Raw genomic sequence first — 18,072 nt, forward strand, 5'->3', positions numbered from 1 at the left:
CAGTGGGTTGGGGATCCGGTGGTGTTGCCGTGAGCTGTGGTGTTGGTTGAAGACTTGGCTCGGATCCTGTGTTGCTGTCGCTGTGTGTGGCATAGGCTGGCGGCTACAGCTCTGATTAGATCCCTGGCCTGGGAACCTCCATGCACTTCGGGTGCGGCCCTAAAAAGACAAAAAACAAAACCCCCAAAAACAAAAAACAAAAACAAACCACTACTAACGTTTAATTAGTATATATCTTTGAAACATTAAATCTATCAAATGTGCTGATTATTGATCACACGTAAGTCATTAAAAAAAACCCTCAGTATATTTCATAAGCTAGAAATTATTTAATTCGCATTCTCTGGCTACAGTGCAGCAAATTTGAAATTGATTTTTAGAAGTGGGGGATAAAAACATCAATTATTTTCAAATTAGCAAACGGCAACAACAACACAATGGATCCTTCTCTGTCCACCTAGGACTAAGGAGCTACTAAAAGAGGGAAAAACAGAACAGCTAGATGAGAGCCCTGCCTAGCAAAACATAAGGCAGGGAACTCAAGTGTGCTTGGAGGAAAATGTACAGATTTGGTCGTTTTTAACCTTAGACAAGAAAAGAATTAAAATACATGAACCAAACATGCCGCTCAAGTTAATATAAGAGAACAAAATACAACCGGGAAAATAAAGCAAGAAATGTCTAGAGATTAAAGTAGGGCACTAGAAAAGAGATTACAATGATGAACAAATCCAAAACATGGATTCTTTGGGGGGGAAAAAAAAAACTAATGAAATCGACAACGGTTCCTGACATCTCAGAGAAGAAAAAAAAAGAAAGAAAACACAAACATATGATGTGGGAAATGCGAAAGGTAGAAAAGAAATGAATAATTACAGAATTTTACGTAGACTTCTGTGCTAAACTGTGAAACCTCGATGAGAAGGAAAATGGAAAATAAGGCAACAAAGATTATCAAATCTGACAATCAGAATAGACCACTCTCCATGGAAGAAATAGAAACCAGTCTCCAAGAGTTGCAACCATAAAAGGAGCTGTGCCCAAAAGTTTTATGGGAAAGTTCTTTCAAACCTTCAAGGAACACATAATTCTTATGCTATTTAAATTTTTACAGGTCATGCGGGGAGAAAAGGAAAGTGTCACAATTTGTCTCATAAAGTTAACATAAGCTTGAAACCAAAATGTGACAAAAACAGCACTATAAAATAAAACAATGCATACATTTTACATAGAAATATAGTTGCAACCCAGAAATAAAATATTTAGAATGATGCAGTATCATAAAAAAGAATAATGCCACTGATGAGGTAGAATTTAACCCAAGAATATATGGATAGGTTAATAGAAGGAAATGAAATTTATCAAATCAATGTCAATGAAAAAGATTATATTGATACATACTAAAGCAGAAAGTAGTTGATAAAATTAAAAATCCATTAAATTTTTTTTTTTCTTTTTAGGGCTGCATCTGGGGCATATGGAAGTTCCCAGGCTAGAGGTCAAATTGAAGGTGTAGCTGCTGGCTTTCGCCACAGCCACAGCCAATGCCAGATCTGAGACATGTCTAAGACCTACACCACAGCTCATGGCAATGCCCAGTCCTCAACATACTGAGTGAGGCCAGGGATGAAACCTGCATCCTCATGGATGTTAGTCGGGTTCATTACCGATGAGCCACAATGGGAAATCCTAAACAATCCATTTTTGATAAAATTGTTCTCTAAACTACAGAAAGATACTTCTTTGATCTGACAAAGGGTGCTGATCTAAAAGCCAATAATCAGCATCAGATATAATGTTGAAATCCCAAAGCAGCACTTCCCAGTTCCACTGTAACAATCATTTTTCCAGGACCTGCTAGTAAGTGTGGTTAAAAGTAAAGTGTAAATAATAATTTGGGTAGTTTGGGACATACATGGAGAAACATTTCCTTTTTTAAAAACTGAAGTATATTTGATTTACATACATCATGTTTCTTAATAGGAGGTCTCAGTGTGATAAAGATGTCACTTTTCAAATCAATGTATGTATACTAAAAATTTGTGATTAACATGTAGTAAGATATTTGTGTGCGTGTGTGTGTGTGTGTGTGTGTGTGTACAGTGGTGTTGGTAGGGTAGGGGTTGTAACTTGACAAAAGGAGCTCAGATTTTCCTGGAAGAATGAACATGCAAAGATAGACAAGGTAGTTTTGAAAAAGAATATTCTGGAGTTCCCGTTGTGGTGCAGTGGTTAACAAATCCGACTAGGAACCATGAGGTTGTGGGTTTGATCCCTGGCCTTGCTCAGTGGGTTAACGATCCGGCATTGCCGTGAGCTGTGGTGTAGGTCGCAAATGTGGCTTGGATCCCGCGTTGCTGTGGCTGTGGCTGTGGCTGTGGTTGGTGGCTACAGCTCTGATTGGACCCCTAGCCTGGGAACCTCCATATGCCACAGGAGTGGCTCAAGAAAAAGGCAAAAAAAAAAAAAAAAAAAAAAAAAAGAAAAAAGAAAAAAACAAAAAGAATATTCTTTCAGGGGTCTTAATCCCAAAACTGCGAAAATATACTAAGAAACCACAGCAATTAAAATACTGTAGTGCCAACACTAGAGAGCCAGATATACATAACAGAAGTGTTTCAAAATAGTTTCAAGATTCTTTATAACATAACAAAGGTAGTTTTCCAAAGAAGATGGGAAAGGATAGATTATTCAATAAATCTTTCAAGAATATCTGGCTAACCATTTCAAGAGAAATATAGTTAGACATCACCTCCCAAAAGATGAAAATAAATTCCAGGTAGATTAAAAACGATGCTCTAAAAGAACAAGGAGAACATAAAGGTTATCTGACTTTGGTGGGGGAAGGTCTCTCCAAGCATCCCTGAGAAGAAACATTAAAATGTGGGACTGAATAAAAACATTTAAATGTCTATGTATTTGGAAAGACCACAAAAATGATAAAATGCAAAATCATTGGAAACAAGTAGTCGCTAAAGATGCAGAAGGATTATAATATGGGTAAACATGCCTTGCCTTCATTCAGTTTTTAGCAAACCTATCTCTCTCCCTGTCTGCAATCCACTTGCCACTGCCGCTTCACCGAAGGTGGGTGCCACCCTGGGAAGGAGGAGGACATGGTTCAGAGAGGAAGGTCCTGTTTAGCCAGAAGAAGGAAGGGAAAGCCTTCTACATCTACCCCCACCCCCCACCCCAGGTGGACTGTGGGGAAAAGTGGGGGAGGAGGCAGTGAAGAGAGGCAACTAGGTGTTTGTTCTGAGCTCCCCTCTTAACAAGGACCACGGAGGCATTAAGTGCCTCCAAGATGAACGTGCTTTTTCCTACTCTCCTGTTTGGCCATCTGGGAGATTACACACAAGGGCCATAGCATCGATTAAAATGACAGCAGGTGTGGCTGGGCAGAGAGAAAACATGGTTTGGCACTACTGTGTGGAGTAGATTGGAGTGGTATGGAGTGCAGTGGAGTGGAGTGGATTGAAGTGGTGTGGAGTGGATTGAAGTGGTGTGGAGTGGTGTGGCATGGAGTGGTATGGAGTGGAGTGGCATGGCATGGTGTGGAGTGGAGTGGAGTGGAGCGGAGGGGAGAGTGTGGAAGGAACCCACAGGGCTTGCCGTGTCTTGAGACAGGGATGAAACCTTGCTGAGCATTAAGCTCAGGAACTTGTGAAAGGTGATCACAGGGCCATATGGAGAAAGTGATTCCCTGGCTAATGGCATCAGAGCAAGTGTCACCCTGGCCAGAAACCAATCGGAACCACAGACAACCTCTGAATGTCTATAGTCACAGTAAGGACTGAGTCACCAGCTGGGGCAGTGGTCCAGGGGTGAGCCCCTTGGAGTCATCAGCGGACCACGCATGTGGCTGGGGACTAGAGCCAAGGGATGAGTCACTAGACTAAACCAACAACCCCAGTCCGGGAGACTAAAAGTCACAATGGAGAGCTAACTGACGACCTGATAATCCCCTATCTCCCCCCATCCCAGGAACCATGAGTTATGAGAGCCTGTTAACAACTTAGCAGGAAAACTCAAAAGGCCGAGTTACCCACTTTGAGAGGCTGAGACTATAAAGGCTCTGCTTAAGTGACTGGATTTGATTGAACCTATTGGATTTAACTAATTGAGTGTGTGTGTGCACACGTGTTTCCATGGGAGTTCATGAAAAAGACCACACCGGTTTTCAAAAAAAAGAAGCTACATTTTCTCAGAAAGTCTGGACATAGCATGAGCAAACTTGCAATCCAGGATACACAGAAGTAAGTGGTTAATATGTTTACTATATACCACAAGCTTACAAATAGAAAAGAAATAAAAATCAATAGCTTAATAAAAAGTGACCAGACAGTATGGATGAGCCAACTTCACATCACAAAAGTCAAAATGTAAAATGATTAGGAGTTCCCGTTGTGACTCAGGGCTTAAGGAACCCAACTAGTATCCGTGAGGATGCAGGTTCGATCCCTGGCATTGCTCAGTGGGTTAAGGATCTGGCACTGCCATGAGCTGTGGTGTAGATGGCAAATGAAGCTCTGATCTGGTGTTGCTGTGGCTGAGGCGTAGGCCAGCGGTTACAGCTCCAATCTGACCCCTAGCCTGGGAACTTCCATATGTTACAGGTGAGGCCCTAAAAAGACAAAAGACATAAATAAATAAATAAATAAATAAATAAATAGTAAAAATACAGGGAGAAAATTTCCAATAGTAAAGAAATGTGCAATTTAAAAACGAGAAGCCACAATGTAACTATCCAGCTGTAAAACCAAGGAGAATTAAAAAGCAGAGAATCCACCCCACAAGGCAAAACCCCTTAGAAAAATGTTCTCACACTTGAACCTGAGACTAAGTCACAAAACACGGCAACACTTTAGTGCTCGGTGTTGTCTCCTTCAAAGTAATGACTTGCCTGTCTGCAACGGGTCTGAAAGAGGGGCTATTGTTTCAAGATTTGCTGGAACTCTCTGTAGATGTCTTCTGAGCCTGCAGCACATTCTTTTGACTATGATGGTAAATCTCCATTGACGATTTGTCTTGTGGCAAGAGCCAAAATTAATTTAAAGCCAAGTCTGGTTATACTATTTGTGATCAGAGCAGGGTTTTCTCGTAAATCTGCTCTGCAGGCAATGACAGCAGAGGCATTTGAGAACGATGTGGCAGCTCACGGAAATAAATATTTGCATCCACCAGTGAGACGGCTTAGCCTTGGCAGGACATTTCTCACCAGTCCTGTGCGAAGGTCTCCCACTGGGTCTATCCACAGCCCTCTCTTCGCTACTTTGATAGTTTGAAATACTGTCTTCCTGGTGTCATGCCTGTTCCTGATCATCTTCGGATCAAAACACAAACTCAAAACATGGCTCGAAAGTTGGGTCCCTCTCTCTCCAGCTTCATTTGACACCAGGTTTCTGACAGCCCAGCCTCTCAGCTCTGGCCAGACTGGCCTTCTGGAAGATCCTCATGAGCATCAGGCCAGTCCCATGAGAGTCTTTACCCATTCCATCCCCTTCCTTTCCCCTTTCGGCCAATGAAAGACTCCTCGTTCTACAGATCTCAGCTCAAACGTCAAAGTTTTCCTTCCCAGATAGCCTGTTCTGCCCTCCAGCCCAGGGTCCTGCTTATCCACGGTCTATGTTTCCAGGTTCCACCCCATCCTCTTGTATATACTTTTGGATTTTTTTTTTAATATGGTTTGTTGGATTTATGTCTATGTCCCCATGGAGATTAGAAGCCTGTTTGCATATGGTGCATGCATGAAGCCCAGCATATGGGACGTTCTCAGTAAATAACTAGAGGTTGAAAGAGAAATGCTCTTTGATATCCTTGTGAGGTGCATGGGCTGCAAGATGGCCACATGAATGCCCTCATTCCTTCTTGCATCTGCTGGCCATCAGGAGGCATGTCTAGTTCCCTCCCTGGAGCCTATACTGTCTCGTGACTTGCTTTCACTTCAGAACAAGATGGACTTGACACCGATCCAGGTCTGGGCTGCCTCTTCCGAAGCCTGGCAGCTTCTGCCCTGACTCGCTTGGAGAGAACTGCCACATAGCAGGAGAGCTGGTCTCAACCACTGGAGGAAGAGAGGCCATCAATTCTGCCACCCAGCTCCAACGGGGCCTCAACTCAGCCCTGCCCCACAGAGTCACAAGCGGTAACATGACTGTCATGTGAAGTTACTTTTTTTTTTTTTTTTTGCCACACTTGTGGCATGTGGAAGTTCCTGGGCCAGGAACCAACCCAGCAGCAATCCGAGCTGCAGTGACAATGCTGGATCCCTAACCCGCTGTGCCACCAGGGAACTCCCACAATCTCTAATTGTCTTGGGCATCCACAAAACTTGGAGTCATTATATGTCATTATATGTGCTCACCCCTTTTCCTTGCTAGTTTTCACATGTCACCATCTGAAACTTTGCTATGTATTTAATTGTGCAGATTTTCAGCTCCACTGGGGAGGGATTCATCTGTTTTTATCTCCAGTGATCCTCTAGCTGCCTGGCACTCAGTAGATGCTCAATGAAATTTTGCTGAATGAATGAATGAATCATTTTTTCTCTGCCTTGCTGTTTCCACTTGATAATCCCCTTGTCAGCTCTGCCTTCCCCCAAACATTCCATTTGTACACATATCCTCCCTCCTTACCGTGAGCTGTCTGCTGTCTTTTTATTATTATTATTATTATTTTAAAATAATTCTCAAATAGTCTCTGTCCACCAGAACCACAGCTCAACCCTCTGATTCAGAGACGAGAGCAATGGCTCAAATAACAATGCCTAGTTTGTATTTAAATAAGTAATATGTCCAGAGTTCTGACACATAACAATATGTTCAGTAAATGTTGCCCCTCCCCATCCCTTTCTTTTCTTTCTCTTTTTCACACCTCCAAGGGCATCCACTCCTCACATCCTATATCAACAAAGGTCAGTAATGGTCTGTGAACCAAATGAATTCTGATGAGATTAACATTTATTGCCATTTCCTCTGTGTTAGGCACTTTGCTAGGCAGCTGACCCATACACCATCCCATATTTTATGAAAAAGAAAGCCTAGGTTTCAATCTCAGGCCAACCCTCTTTCCACTCAGCACCCTGCCTTGGGTACCAGTGGGCTCTAGACAAAGAGGAAAAAGGCAAACATGATGCACATACTTCAGGTGCCCGAGCTTGCTTGAGGCACAGTTTATACCCTTCCTTCTTTCAGACATTGAAGGCTAACATGGTCAGATTCTCTCTATTCATCTTCGCGATCAAAACCTGTTTTTTAAAAATATTCATTCTAAAGTATAAAGGACTAATAACAACCTCAAGTGTGGTTTCCCTCCCTTGAAGGGATTCTGAGTTTCAACCAAACATTTAGGATGTGGGGAGTTCCTGGCGCGGCTCAGTGGAAACGAAACTGATTAGAATCCATGAGGCTGCAGATTTGATCCCTGACCTCACTCAGTGGGTTAAGGATCCGGTGTTGCCATGAGCTGTGGTGTAGGTTGCAGATGTGGCTTGGATCCTGCGTTGCTGTGGCTGTGGCAAAGGCCAGAGGCTGCAGCTCTGATTCGACCCCTAGCCTGGGAACCTCCATATGCCACAGGTGCGGCCCTAAAACAAAACAAAACAAAATTTAGGATGTGAAAAGAAAACAAGATGAGCAAAATTTGGACTGGAGAGCAGGCAAGTCAGATTCCTACCTGCTATCACACCATTCAGCCCAGCAGTGAACCCAGCCCTGGTGGCGAGGAGCTGGGGAGAGAGTGAAGTGTGGCATCCTTGAGGGGACAGAGCCTTCTCACAACACAGAGAGGGACCTTCGGCAATGACATGGAAAGTCCTCACCCACCTGGTTCCCCCCAGTCTGGTTCCTACACAGATGGGCCCTTCTCTCGCTGTGCATACTCTCATCTCTGCTCTGGTCTGAGTCTCCAGTTGCACTGTTCTCTGGCCACCAAGCACAGATCCATAAGCTCTTTTTCCCAAGAGAGTACTTGTCATACTTAAGAGCTCATGTCCCTTGGGTATAATAATATAATAATATAATGGCAGATTTATTCTTCTATTCACATATTGCAGGAAAAATGTACTTGAGATTGTGACTAAAATAACATCTCACTGATGGCTGAACACAAGTAGTGGAATCTTCAACTTCTAGAAGCTTCTGCAAGGATCTCCAGACAGTGAACTGTTATATTCTTCAGCACTTGTAAGACACTTTGGGGACCAGCCTCACAAATGTGTGATGATCCTTTTCCATTTGTCTCCTTAACTAGACTGTGAGGTCCCTGAAGGCAGGGCATGTGCTCTATTCGTCTTGTTGTTCTAACCCAGTGCCTGTTACTGATCATACTATCAATAACTCCTGGAATAAACAGTGTCTTACTTATTTGGTGTCAGGAGGGAACTGTGGACCACAGATGTGGTAGGTTTAGGAATCTTGTGCCTTACTTAGCAGCCTTATCAGATACTGCTAATATTAAGTTTTCAATCTCCCTCCTGTGGTAACCACATTGTTAGGATTTCAAGGACAGCCAGGGGACTTCCTGTGGATTAAGGATCCAGCATTGCTGCAGCTGTGGTGTAGGTCTCAGCAGTAGCTCAGATTCGATCCCTGGCCCAGGAGCCTACATATGCTGTGGGTATGGTCCTACACACACACAAAAAGGACAGCCAGGAATTCAGGGTGTGCCTGTCTAGTCACAACTCCCCTCCACCCTAACATCTTCACTGCAGCGTAACCAGCTCCCTAAGAGAGCAGATCCAAGAGGGAGGCTCTGATTAAGACAGATCCTCCCTTCCCTAGAGGACCTCGAAACCCAGCCTATTATGTTCGTCAACTTAGATAGCTAAGGCAAAGAACCCAGAAGGAGAACCCCTGAAGTCCCAAATTCCCAGTCCCCTATCATTCGTTACCTGAGCTAGTTGCACCAACTGATTCTGTATGACTCCTAACAAGACCCCAGGTAGGTCCCATCACAACTACCCCTTCTTTACTGCAGTCCTTAGATACAGGCAGACATCAGCAACATCCCCTATAATCCCCAGCCTCTTAACTGTTAGAAAGTAGCATCTGGCTTTCCTGATTGGTCTTTCTTTTTTTTTTTCTCTTCTTTTTTCTTTTTATGGATGCACCTGTAGCATATGGAAGTTCCCAAGCTAGGGGTTGAATCAGAGCTGCAACTGCCGGCCTACACCACAGCCACAGCAACACAGGATCCAAGCTGCATCTACCACCTACGCTACAGCTTGCGGCACACCAGATCCTTAACCTAATGAGCAAGGCCAGGGATCAAACCCATATCTTTAACAGACACTATGTCAAGGTCTCAACCTACTGAGCTACCTAGTGGGAATGCCTGATTGGTCTTCTTTTAAATTCACGACTCTGAAATCTCAAACATGTCCTCAGTGACTCCACTAAATTTCTACAATCTATTTACTCTCTCACCTCAAAGATCATGCTTTCACATCTTCTTTTACTTCTCAAACCACCACAATTTCCTATTCCTTCCTCACTCTTTGTTCATGGTCTTGCTTCTTATTTCACTGAGGACATAAATATATTTTGAAGATGTCTTTACTGTCCCCCTCCACGTCTGCTTGCCTCTGTGATCGTACTCCCGCCCCCTGCCTCCTGTCACTTCCTAACACCTCCTCCCAGGCCTACACCATCCGATCACTCTGCTCCATCACTTCCATCAGAATATAAACGTGATACCCTATTTCCAACCCTTGAAAATTCTCTCTAGATCCTTCCAGCTACCCTCCACTTCCCAGCCCCATTGTCTATGGAGTGGAGTTGCCTATTTTCACTCTTCCCACATTGTCTTTCATTCTGTCAAGAAAGTATACAATCAGACGTCTATCACCGACACTCCACTGAAACTATCATCAAAAGACCTCCTCACATCAGCAAGGACCTCCACATGGCCAAGACCAGGTTGACCCCCAGTCCTCCTCTGACTTGGCCTAGCAGCTGCATGAGACACTCTTGCCTTTGTGAAACATGGCCATCTGGCTTTGGGGACACCATGCTCTCTTGAGTTTCTTCCTATCTCCTGGACCAGCCCTTCTCAGTCTCTTTTGTTGGTTGGTTCTCTTCCTCTAACCACCTCTGAAATATCAGGATGCCCAAGGCTCGGTCCTTATCTCTCTTTTCTCTCCACGCTTTCTCTCTTGCAGATCCTTTCATTTCCATGGCTTTAAATATGTTGATGTGTCGCAAGTTTATATCATAGCCCAGCTTCTTCTCTCGTCTCTAAATTTGTGTCTAACTGCCTACTTGACATCTGTACTTAGGCATCGGATAGACACTTCTTCCCATGGGCTGTGCAGGATAAGCACTTGTACTTCACACTCCTGCCAGCCCCGTATAACCCCGTCATTCTCTAGGTTTCCCAATCTCAGTAAAAAGCACTACTATTGACCCAGTTGTTAGGGTCCCAAATCTGGAAGTTATCTTTCCTCCTCTCTTTTTCTCATACCCTATGTCCAAACTTGTCAGCTCTGCCTTTGAAATAAGTGCCAAACTTAACCCCTTCATGTCATCCCCGCCTGTCTCACCTGAGGGCAGGGCATCCCTACCTTTCTTCGCTTGACGACCCCAACAGCCTCCTAACTAATCTCTCTTGTTCGACTCTCACCCCGAAACAGCCCTCACTTCTCCCAACAATCAGAATGATTCTTTCAAAATATGAGACCTGCCACTCACTTGCGAAAGCCCCTCTGATTGGATGGCTTCCCATCCCAATTAGAATAACAGGCAAATTCTGGCCAAAAAGATAGGTCAGGTTCCTTTCCATCTCTGTTTCCTGAAACTCCCTGTTTCCTCTACCCAGAAAACCCTTCCTCCCTGACTTTGCAAGGCTTGCTCCTCACTGCAGTCAGGTGTCTGCTCAAATATCACCTTTTCAAAGAGGACCTTTCTGACTACCCACCAAATTGTCATACTGCTCTCTAGCCTCTTATTTGTTTAGTTTTAAGATAGTGCTTATTAGTCCTTGACTTCTTAGGCTATATCTATTTGTTTCTGTCCATTTCACCCCAAATATTGCAAACATCTTACTGCAAGGTTTTTTTTTTTTTTTTTGCCTTGTTCATCCTAAGTGTCTAGAACAAGTGCTTAATAAATACTTGGCAAGTGAACAGATGCATGAGTAAATGTGCAAACTTCAGGAGGAAGAGATGGGATGCAGACAGGTATGTAAGCAGGCAGTGGCTTGGGTAGGGAAAGTTATTTAAATAAATCCAAAGCGCTGAAGTACTTCTAGGAGCAGAATGAACAATAATGATGGAAGGCCAGGGAGCAGACTCTAAAGGGCCTCTTGAGCAGCCCTATTGGGTAGAAATTTCCGCAGTGGTGAACATGTCCTTTATCTCTGCCTTTCAAAACCATAGCCACTGGCCACAGGTGGCTCTTGAACACTTGAAATGTGGCTAGCGGGACTGAGGAACTGGCATTAATTTTCTTTAATTTTAACTTGCATGAAATAGCCACATGGGGCCGGTGGCTGTGGTATTAGACAGCAAAGCTTGGAACTTGAGGAATGCCTTTTCCCCACCTGTGACTTCAGGATAATAATGCATCCTTCACAGAGTTATTGAGATGATTACGGGTCTAAAAATAATAGCTTTTATTGTTACACAGAGATGCAAATTCATGTACTTTCAGTACACGCCATTTAAACTGGCTCTGAAGTACAGAAGCAGACTTTTATTGATTTTTACTATAACTTTTTATTCTCTGGACTTTGTGGATAACAAATGTGTGGGTCTATATTTGTGCTCATAAGCTAAATATAGCAAACAACTATTTTGGGATCTCATGAAGCCCTTTCACAGACAGACAATATTCCAAGTGGATCAGCTTGCTGATACTACTAATGAACTAATTAGTTTTGACAACAGCTAATTTAGCATTTGCAAAAATTGGGTTTGTAACATTAACGTATTATTTTCAAACAGTGTCATCTGCAGCTGCCGGAAGGATTTGGATAAGAGCAGTGTTTGCTTTAATACTTAGTATTAAAATAAAGAGGAAAGTATTTACTTATTGGAAATATTATGTTAAATTCTTTAAAGGTTAAATTGGTTTGGACATAATATCATTTTTTTTCCTTGTCAGTGGCTCACCATACTTTCTTCCACATGAATCCAGAAAATAATGTTAACACAGATATAGGACATAAACAGACCATTATAACTAACCCTTAGGAATAATCTAATCTAATAATAAAATTACACCTTTGTTCAGAATAAGCACGGTGCTTATTTTTAGGCCAAGAGAATTTGCTGTCCACAGCAGCAGAGGTGAAAGTGGCATTCCACCAGCCTTTGCCTAAGCGCCGGGTGGAGCCGCTGAAACTCGACATCTGAGGATGGATGTATTTAAATTAAACACATGCTTCCAAGCATTAAGAAAAGTTGACGTTCTTTTAAGGAGACCAATTAATCTGCATCAGTAGGAAGCCACTTTGCAGTAGCTGAAAAAGTGCCCTAAGGACTTAATAGAAATGAGATAGGAGCAGAAAGGGAATGAAAATTCACTTTTCTACAGGGGAGTCTTTCCTAACTGCCCTCCTAGCTCTGCCGTTTGAAATGCAGATCCCTTTCTCTTCCACGCCAGACTGTGCTCTAGGGTAGCAGAAAGGGAAGGGGGTGAAGCCCCCTAAATGCGAAGAAGAGGTGTTGTAAAGACTTACCAATGGGCATCACTAAGAAAAAAGGCAGCCAGCAGAGGACGAAGCAGCCGACCACTATGCCCAGTGTCTTGGCCGCTTTCTTCTCTCGGGAAAACTTGAGGAGTCTCACGGAGAAGTGCGTCTTGTTCTTGGCGCTGGTCACCCCGCTGCCTCCGACCGGGGCGTTTTTCCGATGGATGCGGAGTGTCACCTGCTCTGAGTCCGACTTGTCGGTCTTGAGACCCGATTTGAGGCCCCGGCTCTCCCTCTTGGCCACCACGTAGACCCGGCAGTACATAACCAGGATGATGGTCAGCGGCACGTAGAAGGAGCCCAGCGCGGAGAAGAGCACGTAGCCCGGTTCCTCATTGATCTGGCAGATGGTCTCGTCCTCAGGTGCCGGCTGCCTCCAGCCGAACAGAGGCCCTATGGAGATGACCAGGGAGAGCGCCCACACGCAGAGCAGAGCCATCAGGCCCCGTTTCTGGGTGACGATGGTGGGGTAGCGCAGCGGGTAGCTCACGCCGATGTAGCGGTCGATGGAGATGATGCAGAGTCCCATGATGGATGCAGTGCAGCACAAGACGTCCACCGCCGCCCAGATGTTGCAGAAGACCCTGCCAAAGGCCCAGTAGCCCAGGATCTCGAAGATAGCGGAGAAGGGCAGCACCGTAGAAGTGAGCAGAAGGTCGGCCACCGCCAGGTTGACGATGTAGTAGTGAGTGACCGAGTGAAGATGCCGGTGGCAGGCCACGGAAAGGATCACAAGGATGTTCCCCAGTACCCCGAAAATGATGAGCCCCCCCAAGATCACCCCAAGCAGAATGGCCTTGGAAATATTCACCGGTGGCGGCGGGTGGGTGCAGTTGGAGCTGTCTGAGGCATTTCCAGAAAGAAACACCATGGTCCCAGCCGGAGCAGGGCGAGGTGCCGCTCTTGAGGGCCACTCCCGGGAGGCGCGAAGGCGGACGCGGGAGTGGGGGGAGTGGGGAGTCAAAAGGTCACGGCTCGGGGGAGTCTTGCCTGCCGCGGTTGTCTGGGGGTAAGAGAGAGCGTGCGGGTGGGAAGCACCCCCGGGCAGCCCTGGAAATCCTCAGAAGGCCACATAAAGGGGCAGGGCATTAAAGACAACATGGCCAGGGGCGCGCGGGGCTGCCTGCTGACCCTCTCCACCTGCTGCGCTGGCCCAGGGCCCCAACTCCCTCCCTTCGCAAGATTTAGAGCGAAGCTTGAGGAGATGCGTTGCAAAATGCAATCCCAGGATTACGGGAGTCTCCTTTTCTGCACTGTCTGATCCATCCGGGTCAGAAGATTGAGCATTCTGCACATAATTTGGAATTCCCCCCCAAACCACAAGCAAGCACTGGTCTGCCGTCGACTCTCAAAGCTGGGGACTAAAGGCATCTGGGCACTTCACACCGCCAGTAGTTGCCCACGGTGTGGCTGGACTCATGCTTGACCCATCTTCTAGGCGCAGAGGTCGGGGGACATGGATGTGAAATATTTGCCAAGACCGAGGCGGCTGCGGAGCAGTTGTTTGCCAGCGTCCTCCTGAAAAAAGCGCAAAGAGAAATGCCGGGTGTAAGTCAGGCGCCCTGAGGAGGGAGGCTGTGTCGGGCTCGACGGGTAATCCTACCCGGCTGGGAACCCGCGTGCTCTGCGGTCTTGAAGCGGCTTGCCCTGCCGCAGCCGAGCGCGCAGGAGGGGACCGCGAGTTGTGCGGCGCCGCTGGGAACCTTGCCCTGGCGCGCTTCGGCGCGCGGCCTCTAGCCAGGTTCAAGAACCGAAGCAAACAAACCCCAAGCTGCAGCGCCCCGCGGCCACACAGTGAAATTAAAATCCCCAAGCCCGCGAGGCGCGACTGCGGCTGACCGTTCTGTCGCACCAAGCCGAGCAGGTGGACACCCGGAGAATCTACCCGGTTGCCATTTGAACAGGTTGCTTCGCAGTCACCTGGAAGGGGAGGCCTGGGAGAGGGAGCCATTGCGACCCGGGGACCTCAGGGCCAGTGACACGCTCACGCGGGAGGAATTCACACTTGAATGTGTGGAGCGCGCCGGTCTGTCGACCCAACAAACGGGCCTGAGAGCCGGGTCCAGAGCAAAGCCCTCGGGACTCAAGGAGGGCTGTACGCGACCTGGGTCGGTCCAGGATTCCTTTCCAAGCCGCAGGATCAGTGGTCCCGGAGGACTCGAACCTCAAGCCACACCCAGGCTGGCTTTGGGGGTCCAGGGGGGAGGAGTGGGAGCGGGCAGCCTCACTCTACCGAAGGGGCTTTGCACGCGGCAGTCATTGCGGAATTTGTAAGCATAAAAAAATCAAATGCACGCGCTAGCGGGTGGAGGACGCCTCGTATTTTCTGAGCTGGGGGCCACAGTCTGCGTCAGAAAGCTAGGTTTCCACAGCTGCAAGCTGACCAGAGGGACGCAGGAAGGAATGCGGGGAGTGGGGACCCACCTTGCCTTGTAAGGACTCTGCGGTTGGGCCCTGAGGCGGGATTCCCCGGCCGAGGCTACTGCGAAAACCACAAGTTCTAGAGCTCACAGGTGGTACTAAAAACAACCAGCTGCAGAAACCCGTTCCCCACTACCTTGGAGAAGAGAAATACGGGGTTCAAAACACACTTGTTAACTAAGAGGTAACTTCCCAGAATATATAAGGGAAACAAGGTGGGGTGGGGATGCGGGTGAAAAGGGCGGGAGGAGCTTGGGGAAAAGTGGGAGTTGGGTCTCACCCGGAGGCCCGGGGACGTTTGCCCTCACCCTCCGGTCCCCGCTGGAATGCTGGCGCCCGGAGCTGCAGCGCACTCACCTGGAGCGCGAATGCAGAGCCACCCGCCCGCGCGCCGGCGTGAGTGGACCGGCTTTCGGTCCCAGGAGCGGCTCCGTCGCCTCCTCCCTGGGAGAAGAGGGGACTGTCTCTCCGACGAAGCGATTCCTAGTCCTTTTGCACCAGCTGACTCACCCCTCTACCACAGACGTCTTTACGCTCCTGGCTCGCAGATGCTTTACCTGGAGATTTTAAAAAGAAAAAGAAAAAAAGAGAGAAAAAAATACAGCCAGGCAATAACTCCACCTTCACCCTTTTAATATTCAGCACACCGACATCAGCAAAGAATCGCAAGGAACTTTGCAGCTCTCGCTGACGTAACACAGCCAGTAGCCCCAGCTAGTACCGTAATCTCCTGCTGTTACCGTATTACTCTGAGGTAACAGGCAAAGCGAGCACTGCAGGTTCAGCACAGCAGAATTTTGTTTTTGTTTTCGTTTTTTTATTTGCCTTGAGTGAATTGGGCTCGGGTTTTACTTTAAGAAAGTGTCTTTGGCGGAGGGAGAGTGAGGAGAAGAGATTTTTTACTTGTAGTAAATAACTTCTTTAAATGATCTGATAAAAAAACAAACAAACAAACAAACAAACAAACAGAGTTCCCTCCGTGGCTCAGCGGTTAACGAACCTGACCAGCATCCATGAGGACGCGGGTTCCATCCCCGGCCTCGCTCAGTGGGTTAAGGATCTGGCATTGCCTTGAGCTGTGGTGTAGGTTGCAGACACGGCTCAGATCCCGCGTTGCTGTGGCTGTGGCGTAGGCTGGAGGTTACCGCTCCAACTGGACCCCCTAGCCTGGGAAGCTCCATATGCCTCGGATACGGCCCTAAAAGCCAAAAAGCCAAAAAAGAAAAAAAGGAAAAAAAAAAAAAGAGAAAAATCGACACTTGCCAGACGCATATTACTGTGCATATGATGTGTTCAAAGAAATGCTTAATAAAATTGCTTTTGAAAAGCTTGATTCAATTAACACTTGGACTAGGTTCTGTTAAAACGAAAAGAAGCATATTGTTATGCAAAATATTCAGGTAAATTATATTATTTGCAGATGTTTCAAGATGAATGTAAAATCAGACAAAATTCAATAAATCTGATAGTAATAAAATTATAATTCCAGGAAAAATACAGTGAGCATATCTAAACCTTACGAAATATGATCCATCTCTCATTTCTTCAGACAAATGGATTTAGAAAGTATGAGAGTCCCACTGCACTTTCTTACATGGTTTAGTGTTTTTAAAGTGCTATATATTATTTTCCAGTTTCTATAAGAAAATATATCCTTTCAAAGAGAGTAACTTCTCTTTACTTCTCTTTAATTCATGAATTGTTGGCATATGAAAGGTTGGCATTACCAGTCTTATTTACTACTTTCTGGTAAATTCCATGTTTTGTTGGCTTTACAGTTGAATAAAGCCATATGGGTTTTGGAATAGTGGGAAAAGACCAGAATTTTCTCCACTCTGATTCCCACATCCTAGCTCACCTTTCATCTTCATTGATTCAGACAAAACACACAGTTAGTAGTTAGTAGGTTTCCTTCCTTTTTCCTTTTCTTCCTTCCTTCCTTCCTTCCTTCCTTCCTCTCTCTCTCTCTCTCTCTCTCGCTTTCTCTCTCTCTCTCTCCCTTCCTTTCTTCCTTTCTCTCTTTTTAGGGCCCCACCTTCAGCATATGGAGGTTCCCAGGCTACGGGTCAAATCAGAGCTACAGCTGCTGGCATACAGCGCAGCCACAGCCACGCAGGAGCCAAGCCTCATTTGCAACCTACACCACAGTTCACGGCAACACCGGATCCTTAACCCACTGATGGAGGCCAGGGGTGGAACCCGAATCTTCATCAATACTAGTTGGGCTCGTTACTGCCGAGCCACAGGAACTTCCAGTAGGTTTTCTTTTCTTTTTTTTTTTTTAATTTATTTTCCCACTGTACAGCAAGGGCGTCAGGTTATCCTTACATGTATACATTACAATTACATTTTTTTCCCCACCCTTTCTTCTGTTGCAACATGAGTATCTAGACAAAGTTCTCAATGCTATTCAGCAGGATCTCCTTGTAAATCTATTCTAAGTTGTGTCTGATAAGCCCAAGCTCCCCATCCCTCCCACTCCCTCCCCCTCCAATCAGGCAGCCACAAGTCTCTTCTCCAAGTCCATGATTTTCTTTTCTGAGGAGATGTTCATTTGTGCTGGATATTAGATTCCAGTTATAAGTGATATCATATGGTATTTGACTTTGTCTTTCTGGCTCATTTCACTCCATATGAGAGTCTCTAGTTCCATCCATGTTGCTGCAAATGGCATTATGTCATTCTTTTTTATGGCCGAGTAGTATTCCATTGTGTATATATACCACTTCTTCCGAATCCAATCATCTGTCGATGGACATTTGGGTTGTTTCCATGTCCTGGCTATTGTGAATAGTGCTGCAATGAACATGCGGGTGCATGTGTCTCTTTTAAGTGGAGTTTTGTCCGGATAGATGCCCAAGTGGGATTGTGGGGTCATATGGAAGTTCTATGTATATATTTCTAAGGTATCTCCAAACTGTTCTCCATAGTGGCTGTACCAGTTTACATTCCCACCAGCAG

General features: G+C 45.8%; 1 protein-coding gene across 18 annotated transcripts in view; it reads right to left on the reverse strand.

Annotated features, from left to right (window-relative positions):
* The window catches only part of ADRA1A (adrenoceptor alpha 1A), a 110,884-nt gene extending 95,096 nt beyond the window's left edge, over positions 1 to 15,788 (reverse strand). For 8 of the 18 annotated variants that reach the window (XR_002338270.2, XR_014825486.1, XM_021071786.2 and 5 more), the window contains exons 1-2: positions 15,469 to 15,788; positions 12,679 to 14,208 (exon numbers count right to left, since the gene is read on the reverse strand). Coding sequence is in view for 15 of the 18 variants with exons in the window: in XM_021071786.2 (XP_020927445.2) it covers positions 12,679 to 13,561 (883 nt within the window). In the remaining 3 variants the exon portion in view is untranslated. 18 annotated transcript variants of the gene reach the window in all.
* Between the last annotated feature and the right edge of the window lie 2,284 nt (positions 15,789 to 18,072).

The sequence above is a fragment of the Sus scrofa genome, chromosome 14 (assembly GCF_054392235.1).
Source record: "Sus scrofa isolate SSC_HxYL_T2T_F1_AM1 chromosome 14, Sscrofa_HxYL_maternal_Yorkshire_Landrace_v2.0, whole genome shotgun sequence".
Classification (NCBI taxonomy): Eukaryota; Metazoa; Chordata; class Mammalia; order Artiodactyla; family Suidae; genus Sus; species Sus scrofa.